The sequence below is a fragment of the Dermacentor andersoni genome, chromosome 7, assembly GCF_023375885.2.
Source record: "Dermacentor andersoni chromosome 7, qqDerAnde1_hic_scaffold, whole genome shotgun sequence".
NCBI classification, from domain to species: Eukaryota; Metazoa; Arthropoda; class Arachnida; order Ixodida; family Ixodidae; genus Dermacentor; species Dermacentor andersoni.
The window spans coordinates 141,222,383-141,240,981 of record NC_092820.1 but is presented as its reverse complement, the minus strand read 5'-3'; the positions used below and the strand labels follow the sequence as shown (position 1 = coordinate 141,240,981).

General features: G+C 47.3%; 2 protein-coding genes across 2 annotated transcripts in view; one reads left to right on the top strand and one right to left on the bottom strand.

The window, feature by feature from the left end:
• Positions 1-18,599, top strand: part of LOC126533728 (beta-1,4-glucuronyltransferase 1-like) — a 350,896-nt gene that overhangs the window by 132,259 nt on the left and 200,038 nt on the right. The gene's annotated exons all lie outside the window — the stretch shown is intronic.
• On the bottom strand, positions 617-18,394 carry LOC129385580 (uncharacterized). The gene is made up of 3 exons (XM_055072298.1): positions 18,214-18,394; positions 8,324-8,512; positions 617-878 (listed from the first exon to the last, which is right to left on the bottom strand). The coding sequence occupies exons 1-3, from the start codon at positions 18,260-18,262 to the stop codon at positions 796-798; spliced, it is 321 nt and encodes a 106-aa protein (XP_054928273.1). The 5' UTR covers positions 18,263-18,394; the 3' UTR covers positions 617-795.

Sequence of the window (18,599 nt, the reverse complement as noted above, 5' to 3'; positions counted from 1 at the left end):
GTGCATATCTTTCAGCTTTGTGCGCTAATGAATCTGTAACAATTTCTTTACGCCAACTTTTGCTTGGATCAAATCTGGCTTCTCTGCCGTCGCGCTTTAGCCGAAAGTATAGCCTCGAATCGAGGGCACGTGATCTGGTGACAGGGGCCCCTCACAACGCGCGGATCGCATGCAGATCACGTGATTTACGAAATAGAAAATCATCGTGTTTATTTCTAGCGTTTAGTTGGTGGGGCTGAGCTTTACATTCGCGCTTCTTCGCGATAGAGGCGAAGAAGCGGGCACACGATAAACATGACGCTGCGTCCTACCGGCTTTCGTTCAAAGGTTAGCAATGCGTATACGGCGTGTCGTAACTAACGTTAGCCAAACTGTTCAACGAAAAAAAAAAAGTATTCAAAATACACACTACAACATACAATTATATGACCTACGTTGTTCGGTTATCAGCGTTTTGACGTGAAAACAGTAAGAGCAGTTATGTTGTGTTTCTATTGACTTCCTGTTCTCTCAGTAGAATTTCTGTTGAGACACGACGGAATGCCATGTATGGTCTTAATGCAAGCGTTAGGCATCCCTTCCAAGCGCAGTAATAGCACACGATCGCACTGAGGTGTCAAGGGAATGGTAGGACAGCGGACCACGTTTTTATTTTTCAAGGTATGTAGAAGCGCGCCATAGAACGAAGCAACCAGCACCGTGCTCTCTCTCACTATTTTTGGATATTTTTTTGTTTTTATGCACTTAAGCAGTCGACGCTCGTCGTCGGAGCGATGCGAGCGTCGAGCTTGGGACTCAGCCGAAGGATGGTCCTTGATACATCGGTCGCTGGGGTCCTCCCATTGGATACTGCTGTTGAGGGGACATGAGAGGAGGGACTGCAATGACAGGAAAAATAAATAACTAAAAGAAACACAGCGAAAGGTGGCACACTTGTATATTTGTCACTCGTTTGTTATGCTTAGATATGTCGTTGATGCGAGTTTTCGTTGTGTTAGCCTAGTGTGTTTTTTATGAGCTATATCGCTGTTTTTCAGATATTTACCTAAGTGGTCTTTCTTTCTTTACTTCTTTTCCACTTGCGTTGTAATTAATTTTTCAGATATATTTTCGTTATTACGCGCGTACTAGTAGCAATTATTGGTACATCCGTTTAAGGCGCCAGCTTAGAAAAAGCTTAGAAGGAGTCCCATGCATTGGGGGCACGGTAAAGATTCCGTGGCGGCCAAAATTAATCTGAAGTCCCCCACTACGGCGTACCTCATAATCAAATCGTGGTTTTGGCGCGTAAAAGCTCGGAATCCAGCTCAATCAAATTTGGTTCAGTGGTTGCCGAGAAAAACGATTTCTGCTTTCCCATGTATTTAGATAGGAGCCGCCGAGCTAACGCTTCCTCTTAACTCCGTTTTGCTGGATAATTTTTTTATCAGAACAGTTGCTGCATCTATAGCGTCTCAAAAAAAAAAAAAAAAGAACGTGCGTCGTCAGAGCAAGCAGACTTTGTTTTGCTGAGTAGACCATAAATATGATCGGTCGGCGCAAACAAGGAAGGACGGGAAGAAACAAGGGGAGCGCCAACTTTCGAAACTTGACGCTCTCCTTGTTTTCTGCCGTCCTTACTTGTTTGCGCCAAGCGATCATGTTTATGGTCTACTCAGCAATATGAAACGAGTAGCCCAGTAACACGTAACACGTACTTCTGGAGACTTTGCTTGTAGGGAACAAGCGTTATCCTGTAGGCTTGTCCCTAGGGATATATATATATATATATATATATATATATATATATATATACTTTCTATAGAAGAATGTCTGCTGCGGGCGAGCTATTTCGGCTATGTAATTTATATACGCTCCCCGCTCATAAAAGTACACGATGGCAATTGTCTCTTTGTCTCGATAAACGTTACTGTGTTTCTTATGCGCAGAGTCGTTATGGTTGTCTGTTTTTTTTTGTGTCTAGAAAAAACGAACAAGCGAACCAAGTCCACAAAAACAACGTTGCTTTCCTCAATGGTTTGCCCTTTTTACTTTTGTGTATTGACCACAGTTAGGCGAAAGTCGTTAGTAACTCTTCTTCTACCTATGTATGAAGCGTCTGTTAACATGGAAATGCATTCCTTGCAAATTGGCTGTGCGGGTTAGCCGACAAACGGCCTTAAATGCACAACTTTGCAGGCTGCCTCCGAACTTTCACGGAACACTTCTGATAGCTCTCCTAAGAGGAAGCTTTAGCTCCACACTAACTGAAATTTCCCAGTCACGATATATAATTCTTTTAATTCGAGAACTTGCCCCGAGGTACATGTACCAGAAGTTTACATAAATCATCAAATAAACACATGCAGCTCGGTTTGGGCAAGATACTGCTCCAGTGAATTAGCTCGCTTGTATTCATTTAGCCAACGGGTGACATCATCTGCCACATCCGGCTTTAGTTTGAATTTTCTGTGCCTCGTGCGCCTAGTTTCCTTAGTAGAAGGGTACAGCTACAAAAAATGGCGAATGACTGCCTTAGACAGGAGTTTCGGGCACTTAAAGTACATATAAAGAGCATAAATACTTTTATGAGATAACCAAACGATCGATTTTAATGGAATTTCTTGCGGTCGAAAGAGAAAGTTCGATTATATTGACAGTAGCAGGTACAATTTTGACTTAGGGCCGGGAATATTTAATAAAAATTTCCGAAAAGTCGTAAGCTTTCTTTTTAAAAGAAATTAAAGCACGCAGTTAACAAATCAGTAACGTTGCACAAAAACAGATGTCGTAGTTCTGTGAATTGCACCTCCTAAAGCCTCTAAAGTGGGCAAATTGGTGAATGATTTGGAGCTCATTTGAAGCTTTGACAATGTTTGCGAGGATATTGCAAAACGTCCTAATCACGAATTACTGGTATGTTTCAGAGCGGCGCATAATGCATAAATTTTGTGCGCTTTAGATTTATTAGTAAGTGCATTTTACAGAATTGTGATACAGTTTTGCATTGCTCAGTTGTAAACTTAGCAGTCTTACTTCTTGCAATTTTCATCAATTCTTGTATAAAAAGCCGACGGCGTGAATAGAACACCTGCTACATACCGTAATTGGATTTAAACAGCTTTATTTTTAATGTTATAAACCCCATCAAATTCGGTGCAGTAGTTGCCGAGAAAAAGGGTTTCCCCGTTCTGATGTATGTACATAGAAGTCCCTGAACTAAGATAAGCATTCTTCTTAGGACAGGACACCAGCGAATTTGCATATTACGGTCGGATTTGAAGGTCAGACTTGTGAACTTGTTCATCGCGCTAGTGATGAATATGAATTGACCCAGTCTGTAGATTTTTGTCTATCTCTTGTAAGACACTTTCTACTTGTAAGTATTCACTATTTTAGCTATATCAGATGAGTTTGATTATATAATATAGATAAGGTTTGATAATAATATAGTGGCCCGTGCAGTTATGTGCGAGTTGTTTGCAGAAAGTTTATACATATAACAATGGTCAATGAAGAGTGCAAGCCCCGAAGTTCGCCTGTTGTCTATGGAGAATGCGTAGGCTTCATGGAAAGATGTCTGTAGACTGTCTACAAATAATCTACGAGCTTCTGAAAGTTTATATACTTCAATCAACAGAAAGTGCAAGGAAGTAGTCTATAGGCAATTCATCCAATTCATAGAAGGGTGTCTGGGAACTGTCTGCAGACTACCTATAGACAACCTATGGATTTTAGACAGTCTACATACATTAGTGGTCAAGAGTTGAGTATGACCGGGAGCCCGATTAGGTACGCGTTCTAGTTTGTAGACGTTATATTTTTATTTTGGGAAGTTACCACAAGCAAAACGCGACACTTGAAGAAAGGGTCAACACGAAGCGGTTGACCCTTTCTTTAAGTGTCGTGTTTTGCTTGCGGTGAATTTCCAAAATCATGAATAACCAATTGGCCTACACCCGCACTCTGCTGTAGACGTTAATTGGCGAGTAATGCGACTCTGACAGACCACGCGTAGCCAGCCTGCTGACATATCATCATCATCATCATCATCATCATCATCATCATCATCATCATCATCATCATCATCATCATCATCATCATCAGCCTGGTTACGCCCACTGCAGGGCAAAGGCCTCTCCCATACTTCTCCAACTACCCCGGTCATGTAATAATTGTGGCCATGTTGTCCCTGCAAACTTCTTAATCTCATCCGCCCACCTAACCTTCTGCCGCCCTCTGCTGTGCTTCCCTTCCCTTGGAATCCATTCCGTTACTCTTAATGACCATCGGTTATCTTCCCTCCTCATTACGTGTCCTGCCCATGCCCATTTCTTTTTCTTGATTTCAAGTAAGATATCATTAACTCGCGTTTGTTCCCTCACCCAATCTACTCTTTTCTTATCCCTTAACGTTACACCTATCATTCTTCTTTCCATAGCTCGTTATATTATATTATATTATGTCACAAAAAGACGTCTGTATACTGTCTACAGGGAATCCAAGGATTTGGCGGAAAGGTTACAGACCTTATTCGTCAAAAAGTGTAAGGTGAGAGAAGTCCACACGGTTTCCTCAGACAATTCATATAGTTCACAAAAATACAGCTATGGTAGGTATGTAGATAATTTAGTGATCAGAAAAATGACATAAACATTAGTCGACGGTAACGTTATAATGCTAAGTCGAAGCAGTGTATATGAACCAACTTTAGACTTCACAGAAAGTCACTTACCGCCTGTCTATAAACAATTTGCATAGCTTGGTGAAAGTCTATTGGAACTCTCCTTACAAAAATATACGCAGATACAACTCGCGTACTGTAAGCTACGTGAAGCGGTTAATGCTATGAAAATGCCCAATGCACTCCTGCTTTCTTGGCGAAATATGAGCTTGCGCTTCCGCTCTCGAGCACGCTTGCTATGCATTATAACAATTCTTATATTTTGTGGCATTTCTTTATTTCTTCTGATTTATTTTAAATATACCACCCGCTTTTCGCCCGATCCCTCGTTTTGGGTATTGTTACGTTTCGCCTACAACGTGCGGTATAGCCGGCGCGGATGCAACGGACGCCGGGGCTTCGTTCAAAGCGGCGGACATTTTGGCCCGTTCAGCGCCGCCGATACGCCTCCCCGCCAAGCGCGTCCAGGCATGTTTCAATGCCACGTGTCTTCAAGTGTGCGTGTGTGTGTGTGTGCATGTTGGTGCCCACGCTTGTCAAAGCGCGGCAGCCGGGGAGAGGAGCTCCCCAAGTGTGAAGCGAGGAGGTCTGACCGGCGCCGGCCCGGCGGATGCGTCACTACACTCGTCCCAACGTGTCTCTCAGCCTGTCCGTGCCGCGCATCACGTGCGCCTCTGACGAGGCGTTCCTTCTTCCCCTCGACTCCGAGAGTATAAGAGCAGCTGCTCCCGGACGCCGAGGGAGGCTCCGATTTTTTCCGTTGAGTTACGTGCTCTCCCGTCTCTCCACTTCGGTCGACCTGACCGGCCGCTCTTTTGCGATGCTAGAATAAACAAGTTGTTCTGTTAGCAGTCGACTCATGCTTTGCCAGGACCTTCGGATGCTTCTAGTTGTGCCCCTGGCCGCCAGGCCAACGCTACCCTTGGGGCTTGCGACCCATTTGCAACAACTCGTGCCAGCGGTGCGATTGCAATGACGGGAGTCAGCGCTGGGATCCCAACAGTATGTGCTATAACATAAACATTGTCATCATCAACACGGGGCGATCATTTCGATGCGGCACTTGGGGTTGGCGTGACAGCAGTATACGTGCGATTGTGGACCAGTGGTTAGGAGGATAGGTACAAAATGGTTAAAAATGTTTGATTCATTAAAGGAATTGTGCCCTCGATGATGAATATTTGTTGCAATGAGAACAGTTACGTATAATTTGTTCTGCCAGTGAGTAATACCGTAGAAAACAGACGAGCAGCCTGGACACCTGTAAGGGTAGTAAATAGGGTAAGGCTGTTTATGTTCGAGCTATTTGGCGAGACAGTTACGGTATCAACTCGGCACGCAGCAGTCAATTTCTTCTATAACTGAAGAAGACGAAGACAGCAACCTTCTGCTGACGGCTCTGCGTGTTCAACGTCAGGAACCTCCACCTCTCACGCCATGGCGCCTACAGCTTCGTGGACTCCCTAGAATTCCCAAGTCTTCGATGTTGTTGACCCTGCATGAACTTGTCTCGAGACCGTTGTCGATGCGATGGCTTCAATAGTTGGCGTCTCAGCAGATGGACGGCTTCAACTTCCACGTTACCGTCAGGAGTATGGCCTTGTCATCAGGACTGCCTTGCCATTGGTGGCGAGCTTTGTCCTGTCTTTGCCGTCGCCCCGCAGGTCGCCAGCGTAGCCTGTCTCTTCTAGCTCTCTTTCGTTCCGAACGAAGCCCTCCTCCAGGCCTTGACACCATACGGCAAGGCTCTGTCTGTAAACAATGGCCTTACGGGCGGACGACGTGGCGTGCTCACAGACACCCGCTTTGTTCGGATAGAGATGAGCACCACACACCCTGTCCAAATTATCTGCGAGTCTGTGGTCACCGAGTGACTTTGACAGGTTATATCGCGCCTATGTTGTTCCAAGCACCTTATCTCCGTATGGTTCACAATCTGATGTGGAAAGTCTACGCACCTTCATCTCCTGTTTATATTTGCCCATAACAGACCAGTTATGCTTGAAGTTTGCTTGCCTCCTTTCTCATCGGAGAAGCCTTGGCGCCTCGACATACGCGTTCTACGTGACGCGCTCTCGCGCTCTTGTTTGTCAAGAGTCTTGCACGCCTCTCTTTCCGTATCTGAGCCAGAGTCGTGGGACGCGCTCGAGGTGCAGTAGTGCGTACATTGTTCGGCCGAAGGACGAGCCCTCAGACGACGTAGGTCAGATGGACTAGCCGACACTGCCACGAAAGCCCGTATTGCCCTTCGGGTCAATCGACTGACTCCGCTGAAGTGGGCGTGCTATCGCGAGCTGCAGAGACGTTTCCAACGCCTCATCGCAGCGTCGTCTTTGTCAGCTGCTGCTTGGCGATTCAGACGTAATCCGTGTGCGCGCCCAGAAGATCTGCGCTGTGCACGAAACTCGCTCCTTAGACAGCCGAATCCATTGGGTTCGGTGGCCGCAAGAGCACGTCCTGCTATGTCGCCTCCCTTGCCCGATTTCTCATTCTTTGTATTGCATTTGGAAAACATGGCGCGTAGTGGGGGGCGATAGCGGCGTCCTTTCTGCCAGGCCACCTACGCGACTTCATGTGGTGCCTAGGGTGGACAGTGCTTCCAGCGCGGGACCGAAAAGAGCGGTGGGGCATGGTCGCGTCTTCGCTGTGTCCCTATTGTCCCATTCAAGAATCCAACAAGCCTGTGCCTAATCAGTGCATCGTTGCTGAGGTATCTGGGAAGGACGTGCATGCTGGTTTGCGTGGCCTTGGAGTTTACTGCTTTTCCACGTCTGGTCGTTGCTCACGTGGCCAGTTCGCGCGACATTTAATTGGCGCGGGAACGTTTTCTCTGTGCGACGTCGTTCCCGCGGGACGTCGTCGCTGCACTCTTTCCGCTTCTGGAGAGGCTCTGCGCTGCGCTACTGTCGTTTCTGTGAGGCAAGTTGTCCTTTCTTGAGGAAGAGGAGCTCCTTCGACAGTGGTAATGCCGGATGACAATTACTTTATGCATAGCTGCGTTCCTGATCGTCTAAGTGGTAATATGTTAGCGAGGCCATGCGCACGCTGACATTTCTTTGAAAGCGGGCCGTGTATACAACGGTCAGTGCTTTGTATATGTTGTCGTCCTGGTGGTATGGTGCAACCATTGTGACTCAAAACGTCACTATCGTCTTTTGTTGAAATAAAGTTTTTTTTTCTACACAGAGGTGTTTGTGTCCTTGCACGTTTAGTTACTGGACTGTACTTCAAGCTGTTTTTTGCAATATGAACTTTTTGTGGTAGTAGGTTCCAATCTATTAGTAGCTTTTGCGAACTCTGTTTTCATATCTCTTGTCATGGCACGACGTGACTGTCGCGAATCGCTGAGCTCTGTTGATTTGATATGTTCTGTAAGCTTCTCTTTCCGCCACGGCGAGGAAAGTCAGGCAGGATTCACAAATAAAACTTCGTTCAACATCAGTGTAGAAGTTCTATTGTCTTCAATGGCTTTCGGTTGAGTTGCAATTTGATACCACGCAAGGTTTTCTTACACAAGGTTGTTCGCACATGGTTTCTCACGCACTGTGTTCAGGTAAGCTGCAGATATCACAGGAAGATTACGTGTTTTTAAATTTTGGATGCATTGGGCATGTAACGAGTTTTTGTGCGAGGTTTAGACCGGCGACGTTTTTTGCTTACACTGTTGCTGCTGTGGCTGCTGCTGCTGTTGCGGGAATCCTTTGAAGCCTCCGCCCTTCATGCCTCCTCTGGCGCCGCCGCCGAAACCGCCGCCAAAGCCACCGCCTTCTGGGAAGTAACCGCCCCCTTTGGTTCCCGGCGATGGCGGAAACACCATGCCCTGGCCCTTGGTCCCTTGCGCTTCGCAGCCTGAATGAGAAGGAGAGGGAGAGAGGCAAATGATGTATAAAAAGGGCAGAAAGGTTAAGTAGACTTAGTTATGGTTGGCTACCCTTGGACGGCAGGAAAGATGGCGTGGCGATAGACAGAGTGAGAGGGATAGGGCAGTTAAAAGAGGACACAGCTTCCTATTGAACAAAGAAAATGTTCTTGTACGATTGCGATACTCCCTAATGCGAAATTTTAACGCAGCTCTATACGTGTTTTAATTTCGCGTGTCAATATTTTACATTATGATTACATAGGTACACGGTTTATATTAGGAAGATAACGCTGCGAGTCGCGTAGCGGGCGCGAACAATCTGTATTGTGTGGCACATTACAAACAGAGCGAAGTGTGGCGCGACTGCCTAGCTAATCGGGAGATTGCTAGAGGCAGCGTGATTCACAGCAGCCGCCGCAGACAGACTTCTGTTCATGCAGTGCTTTGTTTCCACACAGACGACGCACGCTACTCTGGCGCCATATCGTAGCCATCGTCGCCGCATGGCCCGTCTTGCGCTGCACTACACTTCTCACGCTTTCGTTCCGCCAACGACGAGAGCGGGCCCTTCGTTGCCGGGAAATCGCACCACCAGTACCAGCGGCGACAACACCCAAGGCAACGTCACATCGAGACTTACTCGTAGCCGTTCGCCGTCGCCCCTTGCAGGAGCAGTGAACCGCGTCACACGCGCTGTTACAGCGGACTCACCTCAGCAGCTGACGCTGCGGACGAACATAGCCCTCCCCACCTCACACCACCCTGCCCCCCCCCCCCCCCCCCCCTTCGGAAGTGCAGATGCGATCGCCCACGCAGCTGCTGATGTCATGGCCGCCGGCAACTAAGCGCATGCACTGGCCGTTTCTAAAGCCCCTTAAACTTCGTAAAGTAGTGCCATGCTTTGAAGAATGCCGCCACCTTCTCGCGCGCTCTGGCTGAAGCCGACGCCGCCTCGCTATTGGCCTAATAGCATCACGTGAAGCCTCGCGCCGTGCGTCAGCACCATTTTTTTGCTCGAGAAGCGTCTACGAAGTGGCGAGGAGCGCATGTTGGTGCCGTTGCTACGCTAGATCAGTGTAGGCGGCGCCGTGGTCGAGGAGGGAGCGTGAAAGGGAGGAGTAACGAGGAGGAGTGAAGGCGGAGGAGGAGAGCGTCGCTACTTTACGAAGTTTAAGGGGTTTTAGCCGTTTACTTTCCGCTCCTCCACTTTCCGCCTCATGCTTTCACTGTAGCCTCCTCGTCCACTTTCCTTCTCGCGCGCTCTTCTTTCATCTCCCGCTCCGCCTTCGCTTTTATCTTTCGCTGTGCTCGTTCACTCGGTTACGAGAAGCGACGCCGAGGCACGCCGACGCTTGACCCAGGAACGTGCGCGTAAGAGCTGCGCTCTAAAACACAAGCATATACCCCGTACCATAATCATATGTAATCGTATGAGTTTATATGGGAATGTAGAGGTCTTCATACTGGATCGTAAAGTATAATATAGGATTTAGGGATACTGGGCGTATGAGGGGCATACCGGATTTTTCAATAGTAGAACGGAAAGTTGGGCGAGTTGGTACGTATTAATTTTTCTCGTAGATTTCAGCGCGCACAATCAACAAAGCCACGAAAAAGAGGTACACATGAAAGAGCGGTATTTTTCAACAGGGAAAGTGGAATATTTCCTGTAGAAAGGTGTAGAGTGGTCGGCCTGTAGTTGTGCGTTCAAGCCTGCTGCTCTACGTTGGCGGAAAAGAAAAGGAGAACGGAAAAGGGATGGAGGACGATGTTATGAGAGGAAGAAAATGTGAGTATTAAGACAAGCGCGCTTTCACCAGAGGAATTGTCCGATTCGCTCCTATGCACAGGGTTTGTAAACGCAGATAAAGGGGGGAAAATGGACATGTGAAACTAGCCTGTCTGCCTGACAAAACGAAGGCGCCCGGCACATATTACACAGGGTGCCTTTCTTTTTCGAATATGTTGACAGTTTTTATCAAAAGAGTACGAGTGCAACGAACCTGGTGTTGTTGCACTGAAGTGCCTAGGGGAGGCGGACATACCTTACTGCGAATGACGCGAGTTTCAGCTCAACAAATAATAAAAAAAAATATCGCTATCTGTTCTTACTTGAACCGTTGAGTCAGGTGCATAAATTGCAAAATTTTGGAGGCCGTCTTATTATAATGCGCCCTTATTTGCTCAATCTTGAAAACATCACCTAATTTGAGATATTCGCGATCGAATTTCAACGCTCAGCGCAGGCAATATCGAAACCGGGCATGCCGTGAGCACTGAAAAGAAAGCTCTGCTATCATCACTGGAGGAAACGCCACGCGACGAAAAGTGCGACGAAGTCTCCCCGAACGAGCCTCTCGTTTGCCTTGTAAGTAACGATCGCCTGAAGTGATTCAGCTTTAAAGCGGCTGTGTTTGCGCAGTGTAACTACATCCTGTTTAATCAAAAGCTTGTGAAAATAAAAAAAAAATACATAGGAAAGATGGCCGGGCATATTTAAAGCTGCTTTCCTTTTAAAGTCTGTGCCATCTCGACTCTTTTCGCTACACTAACTTGTAAGTTCGCTTCCCTGCAACACCCTTTCTTTTTCTAATATATCGTTGTGCAGAATATCCCCGTTTTGGTGATGTACTATAGCGCTAAGCCCCTTGTCACATGAAATACCGTTCGCTATCGGGCAAATGTCCCCTACCATCCTCTTGCAGTCGTCAGTTTCAATCTGTATGCAAGCTTAGGCATAGTATTTTCGCTCCCTTTCCCCCTTCCAGAGTGAAGAGTATGGAGACTAAGGCGCGCCAGCTCAGGTCGACCTGTCTGCCTTTTGTGTAAATAAAACATTTCTCTCTCTAGGTACAGAACACTGCTTAGAGATTGATAAGTGCGTTCGCACGTTTGACGACACGGATCATGATGAATTATAAACCGTATATTGGAGCCCAAACTACGTTTCCGCAGGGAACATTGAAACTGGTTTAAGCGTTGTCTGCGAAAGCGTGGAAAGTGCGCTTGAATGTATGTTAGCCCGGTTCGAGGAGGATTAGAGTAGATGGTAAAGTTCAAATGCGATCGAGCAGCCCGAGAAGTATTTGCGTCTTAGCGAATGTCATACGCATGCCGTGTTTGAAACAACGCAAAATATTCATAGAAAGGTGGATGAAGAGATTTCTCGACTCCCTTCTCAAATGCTCTCATCGCGACACGCCAACTCTCCGTCTTAAATCTTCACTAATGCCGTTAGAACGTGCACGTTAAGTTTAAAGAAATAGGACCCATGGCCAACTTCACGGAGAGCGACGAAGTGCGCTTTGATAGCATTAAAAAAACAATCACGCAGAAACTGTTCTGGTAGTTGTCTAAGTACGTGCGTAAGCATTGTGCCACTTGCCCGTCTCCACGCAGCTCGGTGTCATTATCAATGTTACGGAACTTGATCCGACCAGTATAAACCCTTATCGTACCCTCGTCGGCCGGTCGCTTATCATGTTCGATAGCGAACACGATAAACTGAACGAATAGTTACTCTCTTTGTGATAGAATGCTGTGATGAAGGAATTATATATAATCGACATGAAAATTAATGACAGATGTTCCTATTTTTCGGAATGCCCTGATTAGTTTTGTGCTTTCCTGGTGGCGCGTCCGTGCAGTGACGGGAAGAGGTGGGAGGAGGAAACGAGTAGGAGAGGAGAAATGGCGCCACCTCATAAACACGGAGGAAGGGAAAATCTAAGGAGAGGCGCTGGAGTTGGCGTTACTGCGCCATCTTGTTGGTGCCGATTCACCTCTCTATAGTTTACATCTCTCGCCTTCGGCGCGCAACAAACGCCGGGCTGCTGTGCGGACGCCGACGCGTACCTTAGTAATCTGACCAACGGATCCAATCGCGGTGTATACCACCGCGATGCCTTTGCCCAAGTCATTACGCCCGAGCATTGTGCTGTAGCGTTGAAAGGAGTTCGTAACGAACTGCGCAAGGTAGACTCTGAGGCCGGTCCCTCGCTTCTTTTGCCTTCTTTTTTTCTTTTTCTGAAAATAAATATCCGCATTCTCACTGCGCTGCAAGAACGCAGAGTCGATGTCGATGATAGGCAGCACACTTTACGCGCATCGCATTCCACGGCTAGCCGATCTGCAGTTTACGAGAAGAAACACGGGTGCTGGTCGCGGCTTTTTCGGAATCGTTTTGCTTTATTGAACAAGTTTTTCGGACGACTGCGCCCCGGGGAGATGTCACGGGCCACAGCGTGCCGAAGAAGAGGCCAGCAGAGGAGAACGTCGTTGCGCGTTTAAACACACTGACTGCGGCCCGAGGTATGTTGTTCTCGCGGTAAGTGAAACTTCGCGGAAACGGAGTTCTGTGGTATCCTCCGCGCGGTGCCGAACAGTATAAGCGCGTATGCGTGCGGCTAACGCGTTCACCTGGCCACGTGAGGCCCGTCGGCCGTTTGATGTGAGCGCTGGCGTACACGCTCTTCTGTCGAGCCCTGTACACACTGGCACCGCATCCGCCGACGTTCCCTTCCCTGTGTGCCTCTCGAGCTCACAGATAAGATACTGTCGTAAGGAGGGTTCAGGAGGGTAAGTAGGCAAGGTAACGAGGGATCCCTTAATTACTCGCAGTAGCCGCTTCTTTCCCATCCTTCCGCATGGCTGTTTTACGCGCCACAAAGGCAGGAACAGTGTACAGCTGTCGGACTGACCTGCAACGCGTTTGTCGTGCCTACTCTGAAGCGCTGCGGTTTCAGTCTGTGATGACTGGTTAGCGCGAATCCACCGAAGGCGGCAAATATATTCCCAGATAGTCCTTCGTTCGTGGCGTGGTATACGTATACGTGCACAGCGTTGCACGTGCACTCGTCTCAGGCCTTTTTTTTTTACTTGTTCCCGTCACACCTGGCCACAGCAACGACCGGCAGAGCATGGCCTATAGGCCATGCTCTGCCGGCCGTTATTTATAGGTAACGCAGCGAAATAAAACGCGAAGGCTAACACAATCCTGCACACGCGACGCCTTTTCCGCGGTGTGAGACTTACACGGGGCAGCACGCGCATGAGCACACACGCACACACATACACACCGTGTAAATAAACCGCCATTGTGCCCCGACAACATAACCGCTACAGCGAGAAAATACTGCGTTACATTCTCCACATTTCTTTTTTCTTCTTCTAGCACGCGGAGGGTGCTGGGCCTCTCCTCAGTTTTACAGCGAAGCTGTTTATAGCTAGGTTGTGGCGGATCTCGTCTCCGTGGACATTGACCAACAATTTTTTTTTTTACGTGGGCCGATTTCGAAGATAGTCCAATGCCGGGCCGACCCGCGGCGGAGGTACGTTAGTGATCCGACCAACGGATCCAATCGCGGTGTATACCACCGCGATACCATTGCCCAAGTCATTTCGCCTATAGCACCTATAGCACCTAGCAGGCATTAAGCATTATGTAATTTGTTTCTTTGCTGAGTTGGTTTTGTTCTTGTAGTTTGTTGCGTTAGGTATTGAGTTCAGTTAGTTAATATAGTTATTAGATTAGTTAGTAAGATGTGTTAGTAAGATGTGTTAGATAGTCACACGTCGATACGGGCAGTCGACCTTCGCGCTATAGCGAGTGTACGCACAGAACGCCTGTGGCGTCTGCTCGTCGTCTGCTCCAGCCCGCCTTCTACCTGCGCCAGCGCCGCTGTGCGTCCTCTGTGGGCGCTATATGAAGCTCTCCCATAGCGTTACACGGAAGTTTCATGGCCACATGAAAAGTATTGAAGGACCCTGGTGCCACTTAGGGACGCGCACTTCTCCCATCATTCTGTGCAACTTTAAAATACCTCTTTTGTAGAAGCCGTCATGTTGCTCCGAAATCGCCTTCTGACTTTGGAAATCAGAGTCTGATCACCTCGAGAATGTCTGGCCTTCAAAAATGGCATCTTTGTCTTAAGTGGTGGAAGTCCGATGGTGAGTGGTCGGGCAAACAAACGGGATTGGGTAAAATTTCAAACCCGTAGCAGCGCACAACGTGGGAGCTGGGAACTGGGGCATTGTCTTGCAGAAGGCTGACAACTTTGGTCAGCATGCCATGTCTCTTGGTTTCGATGGCCTCCCGCAATTTCCGCAGCGGAGAAGCACAGTACGCCGAAGTAATTTGTGGTAACCTTTGTTGGGCAAGACTACACTGTGCTGGTTCGAAAAAACTGTGAGCATGACCTTGCCTGCAGAGGGCTGAGCGCGCGCCTTCTCTGGAGTCGGTGAGACCGGATGCTTCCATTGCATCGATTGAGCTTTAGTCCGCGGATCCTAGTGATGGACCCAGCTTTCATAATGTGCGATCAGCCTGTTGAAGAAGTTCTCCTGGTTTCCGTGGCACATCGTCAAAAGAGCCTGGGATCAATCGACTCGTTTCTGCTTCTGGAAAGGTATGAGCAGCTAGGAAACCCAGCGAGCGAATACCTTACACCTATGAAGATGGTCTTGATTGAGTTTTTCCATTAAGCTTACACTGATCTTGAAATTTTGGGCTAAGTTAGGAATGGCTACCCGGCGATTTTCCAAAATAGCGGCCTACGCTTGTTGCATGGTGTGTTCATCGATAGCGGAGCTGCGTCATCGCGCTATTGGAGCCGTTTCCGCCGAAGTCCGACCATATTTCAATTCACCATGACAGTTCTTGACTACATCAGATGTTTCGGAATGCTCCTTATAAATCCCTTTCGTCTATTCGAACGTGTTCCTTGGTGTGTGGCCTTTCAATAAAGAGACTTGATGACCGTTTTGTGTTCCACTAGTTCCATTATCACACTTCGCACCATTTCGGTGTTCTCTACTAGCTATTCTCCTACTAGTTATACTAAGAGTATAGCTATAAAGTAAAGCTATGCTCTTACGTTACCTTTAGAGACTAATATCATTAAACATGCACAATTTCAGCATCCTGCAAAAAACAAAGCTGGTTCAGTGGAAACATTTAATGAAGACCCCTTGTACATAAATTATATAATGAGAACACAATGATCAGATGTACCAGTTTCTGCTGCAAGGTTGAGTGTGCAGTGGCTACGGAATCTGGATCAATGCATAATAAAAAAAAAGTTCGTAGATGATTCAACCTCCAGCTTAACTGTTCCAATATCTAGGAAAGAAGAAAAACCAGAAGAAAAGCCTTTAGAATGCGAATTTTTTTTATTTCACATCGTGCCTTTCTGACAACTCTGCCTCCTGAGAATGCAGTTTTACTTACATGATCATACAAAATAATATACTGCCAGAACAATTTATATTCAAATTTTTTCGTTGTTTCCTTCTGATCAAGAAATATGGGGCTCCATAACGTAAAGCTGTCCCAAACTGGCCTTTCTTTTTATTTTTGCAATCGGGCCCCCCTGATTGGCCAAGCATTTTTCGGGTCTCCTGTACTTCGCCTGTCTGTCCCGCGACGTCACGAAAACCGGTAATACTCCCTGTCTGGTTTAACGTGTGTAGACGGCTTATGCACAATCAGAGTAAACAAAAGAAATATTTTTCTTTTCGTACATCTTCGCCATAACCGCCCGTTATTTGTCAAACGTTTTCGGGCTGCGCCCACTTCGCCAGTTTGTCACGTGACATCACAAAACCGCGAAAACTCCTTGCGTGAAAGTGATGCGTGTACATCAAAGATGCATTGATATGCCGAACAAAACTAGATTTCTTTTTTGGGATAGGCGGAGACTGCTCTGTTCTGAAAGGAACAGAGGATGTCTGCCCACCGATCGCTCTGGCGCTGTCTACTCGGAGCTGCCGGGGAGAATGGATTTCTTTGCGTGTAATAAAAATGTTTGCTTGGCAGTGTAACGTGCACCTAGCCCTTTTGCCACGTATACGACGTCGCTCTGCCAATTCTTTTTCGCTGAGGTTCCTTTTTAGCGGCTGCTAAGCACGAGGTCGCGGGATGGAATCCCGGCCACGGCGGCAGCATTTCGATGGGGGCGCAGTGCGAAAACACCCGTGGCACTTAGATTTATGTGCATGTTAAAAAACCCCAGCTGGTCAAAATTTCCCTGAGTCCCCCACTACGGCGTGCCTTATAGTCAGATTGTGGTTTTGGCACGTAAGACCCCCATAATTGAAATAATTTTTTTAGCGGCATTTTAAACCTTCCGTTGCACGCCGCCGATATTTTCCACCAGCCACCGCAAGCTAAGCAAGGGGAAGTGGACCAATCGCAGACGCCGCCCCCACCTTCCTCATCCAGTTATCTGTTTTCCCTGCAATGGCTCGGCCACACCGAAGCCCTCTCTACTTCTGTGTGCTCCTCAACTCTTGTCAGTCAATCTGATAAGAAAAACCTGCCAATTAAGGTGGGTGATGCGATTCGCTTTGAAAGCAAACAAAAGGGTGACCTACGAGAGCGTTCGATTGGGCGCCTCAAACGACGCGGCGGGTGACCGCCAGATGATTGCGTCGGCGTTACGTAAGTTTGACGTCAGGATTTTGTAATAAGAACAGATAAATATAGGTTTACTTTATAGTGCCCGTGGATTGCATACCTGTGCCGCGAGAACTATTCTGCATGAGGAATCACATGCCTCATCGGATGTTTACATAACGAAAATTGTTGCTCTAGAAAACAACGAAAGAACAGACGTCGCTACATGGCCGCATGCTGGCGCCGCAAACAAGTTTTGTGACGTGTGCCTATCAGAAGTTGTTTATCAGTTGGCCGTGCAGTTCATACCGATTTCGCAGCACCCGAGTGATGACATGAAGAGACAGGATTTACTTGAAGGTTTTGAGAGGAACGCTGTGCAATTTGAAGGCCAGGAGGAGGTAATCGAGGGCTACACGCTACCGTGGAACAACTTCGAAAGATGTAGTATAATACGTCTATACTACATATATAGAACTAAGTCTATAGTACATCTGCAGAAGTGCGTTTATAGGACGTTTGGAGAGGTAGGTTTATAATACGTCACGTACGGTAGCATGTATACATGCTATCCTGTTTTTGCAATGCGCTGCAAGAAGAACGGAAACTAGAAATAACAGATATTATTTTCGCAACTGCTTGCATTTTCATGTTATCATGCAGGCGTACAGGTCCGGAAGTATGGTATGTTTTCTTGTATAGGAACTTGTGTTTTATGGCTTTCTGCAGTCCACTCTAGCAACACAAAATAGCATGTATAATATTCCATATTCTACAAGACGTACTTCGGTGTGCTTCTATAGACGTACTCTAGACGAATTTCAAGTACGTACTACAGATGTAATGTCTTACGTCTTTCGAAGCTGTACTGGCAGTCGCCGGTGTTTCGTCCGAGGTAGATGGTTAACAGTTTCGCCTTTTTCTTAATGCCTGCAGACAATAATTAACCTGCGCTTGTCGTTCGAATCGCTAAATCGTATCTTTTTTTATGAACAGACGCGACAAAACTGACAGTGGACTAAATCAGATTCTAATTGCGCTGTATAATTACGATGACTCGTCAGAAAATGTACAAAGGATCCGCCACCACCTTTAGTTTCTTTCATTGGAATCTGCAGCACTCGCATGGGGCAAAATTACGCGTAACTTTGATACATTAATAAGTGACGGTGCATAATTATTCCCGACTCACGGAAATCAGTCGAAAAGAAAAGCCGAAGACATTGGGCTGGCTTGAATACCAATGAGGTCTGTTCCCTGATGTGAAGAAAGGCAGAAGATGTGTTGACGTACCGGCCAATAACGACGTGAGGACCAATCCGGCGACCAGCGCGACGTTCATGTTTTCCCCCGTGTAAGCGGCACGCACTTCCAGTGGTGCGTTCCCTGGAAAAAACCGCCTTGCCTCGTCTCCTAAAATAAAAAAAGTGCTGGTCGGGCGAACGTTGCCGGTTTCACTTATACGCCCGCCTCACCCCGCTCGCCGCAATGTGCTCGAGCTTAAGCACGCATCGTGGCTCAAGCCGTTGCATCTTTCTTCTCTCTGGCCGTCATCCAGATTGTTTATCGCCGCCATGCTCCGGCTGCGCCTAATCGTGAATGCGCGAGCTGAACCCCGGGTTTCAATAGCCAGAAGCATGGCGCTGTCTGAAGCTCTTGCTAAGCTTTCTCTTGAATGT

Bases quoted from the DNA above. Each gene is read 5' to 3' on its own strand.
- LOC129385580 (XM_055072298.1), bottom strand. From the start codon at position 18,262: ATGAACGTCGCGCTGGTCGCCGGATTGGTCCTCACGTCGTTATTGGCC. The intron at 8,513-18,213 runs GTACGTCAACAC...CTTCTCATTCAG, and splicing joins CCTCACGTCGTTATTGGCCG to GCTGCGAAGCGCAAGGGACC. The intron at 879-8,323 runs GTAAGCAAAAAA...CTGTCATTGCAG, and splicing joins GCAGCCACAGCAGCAACAGT to TCCCTCCTCTCATGTCCCCT.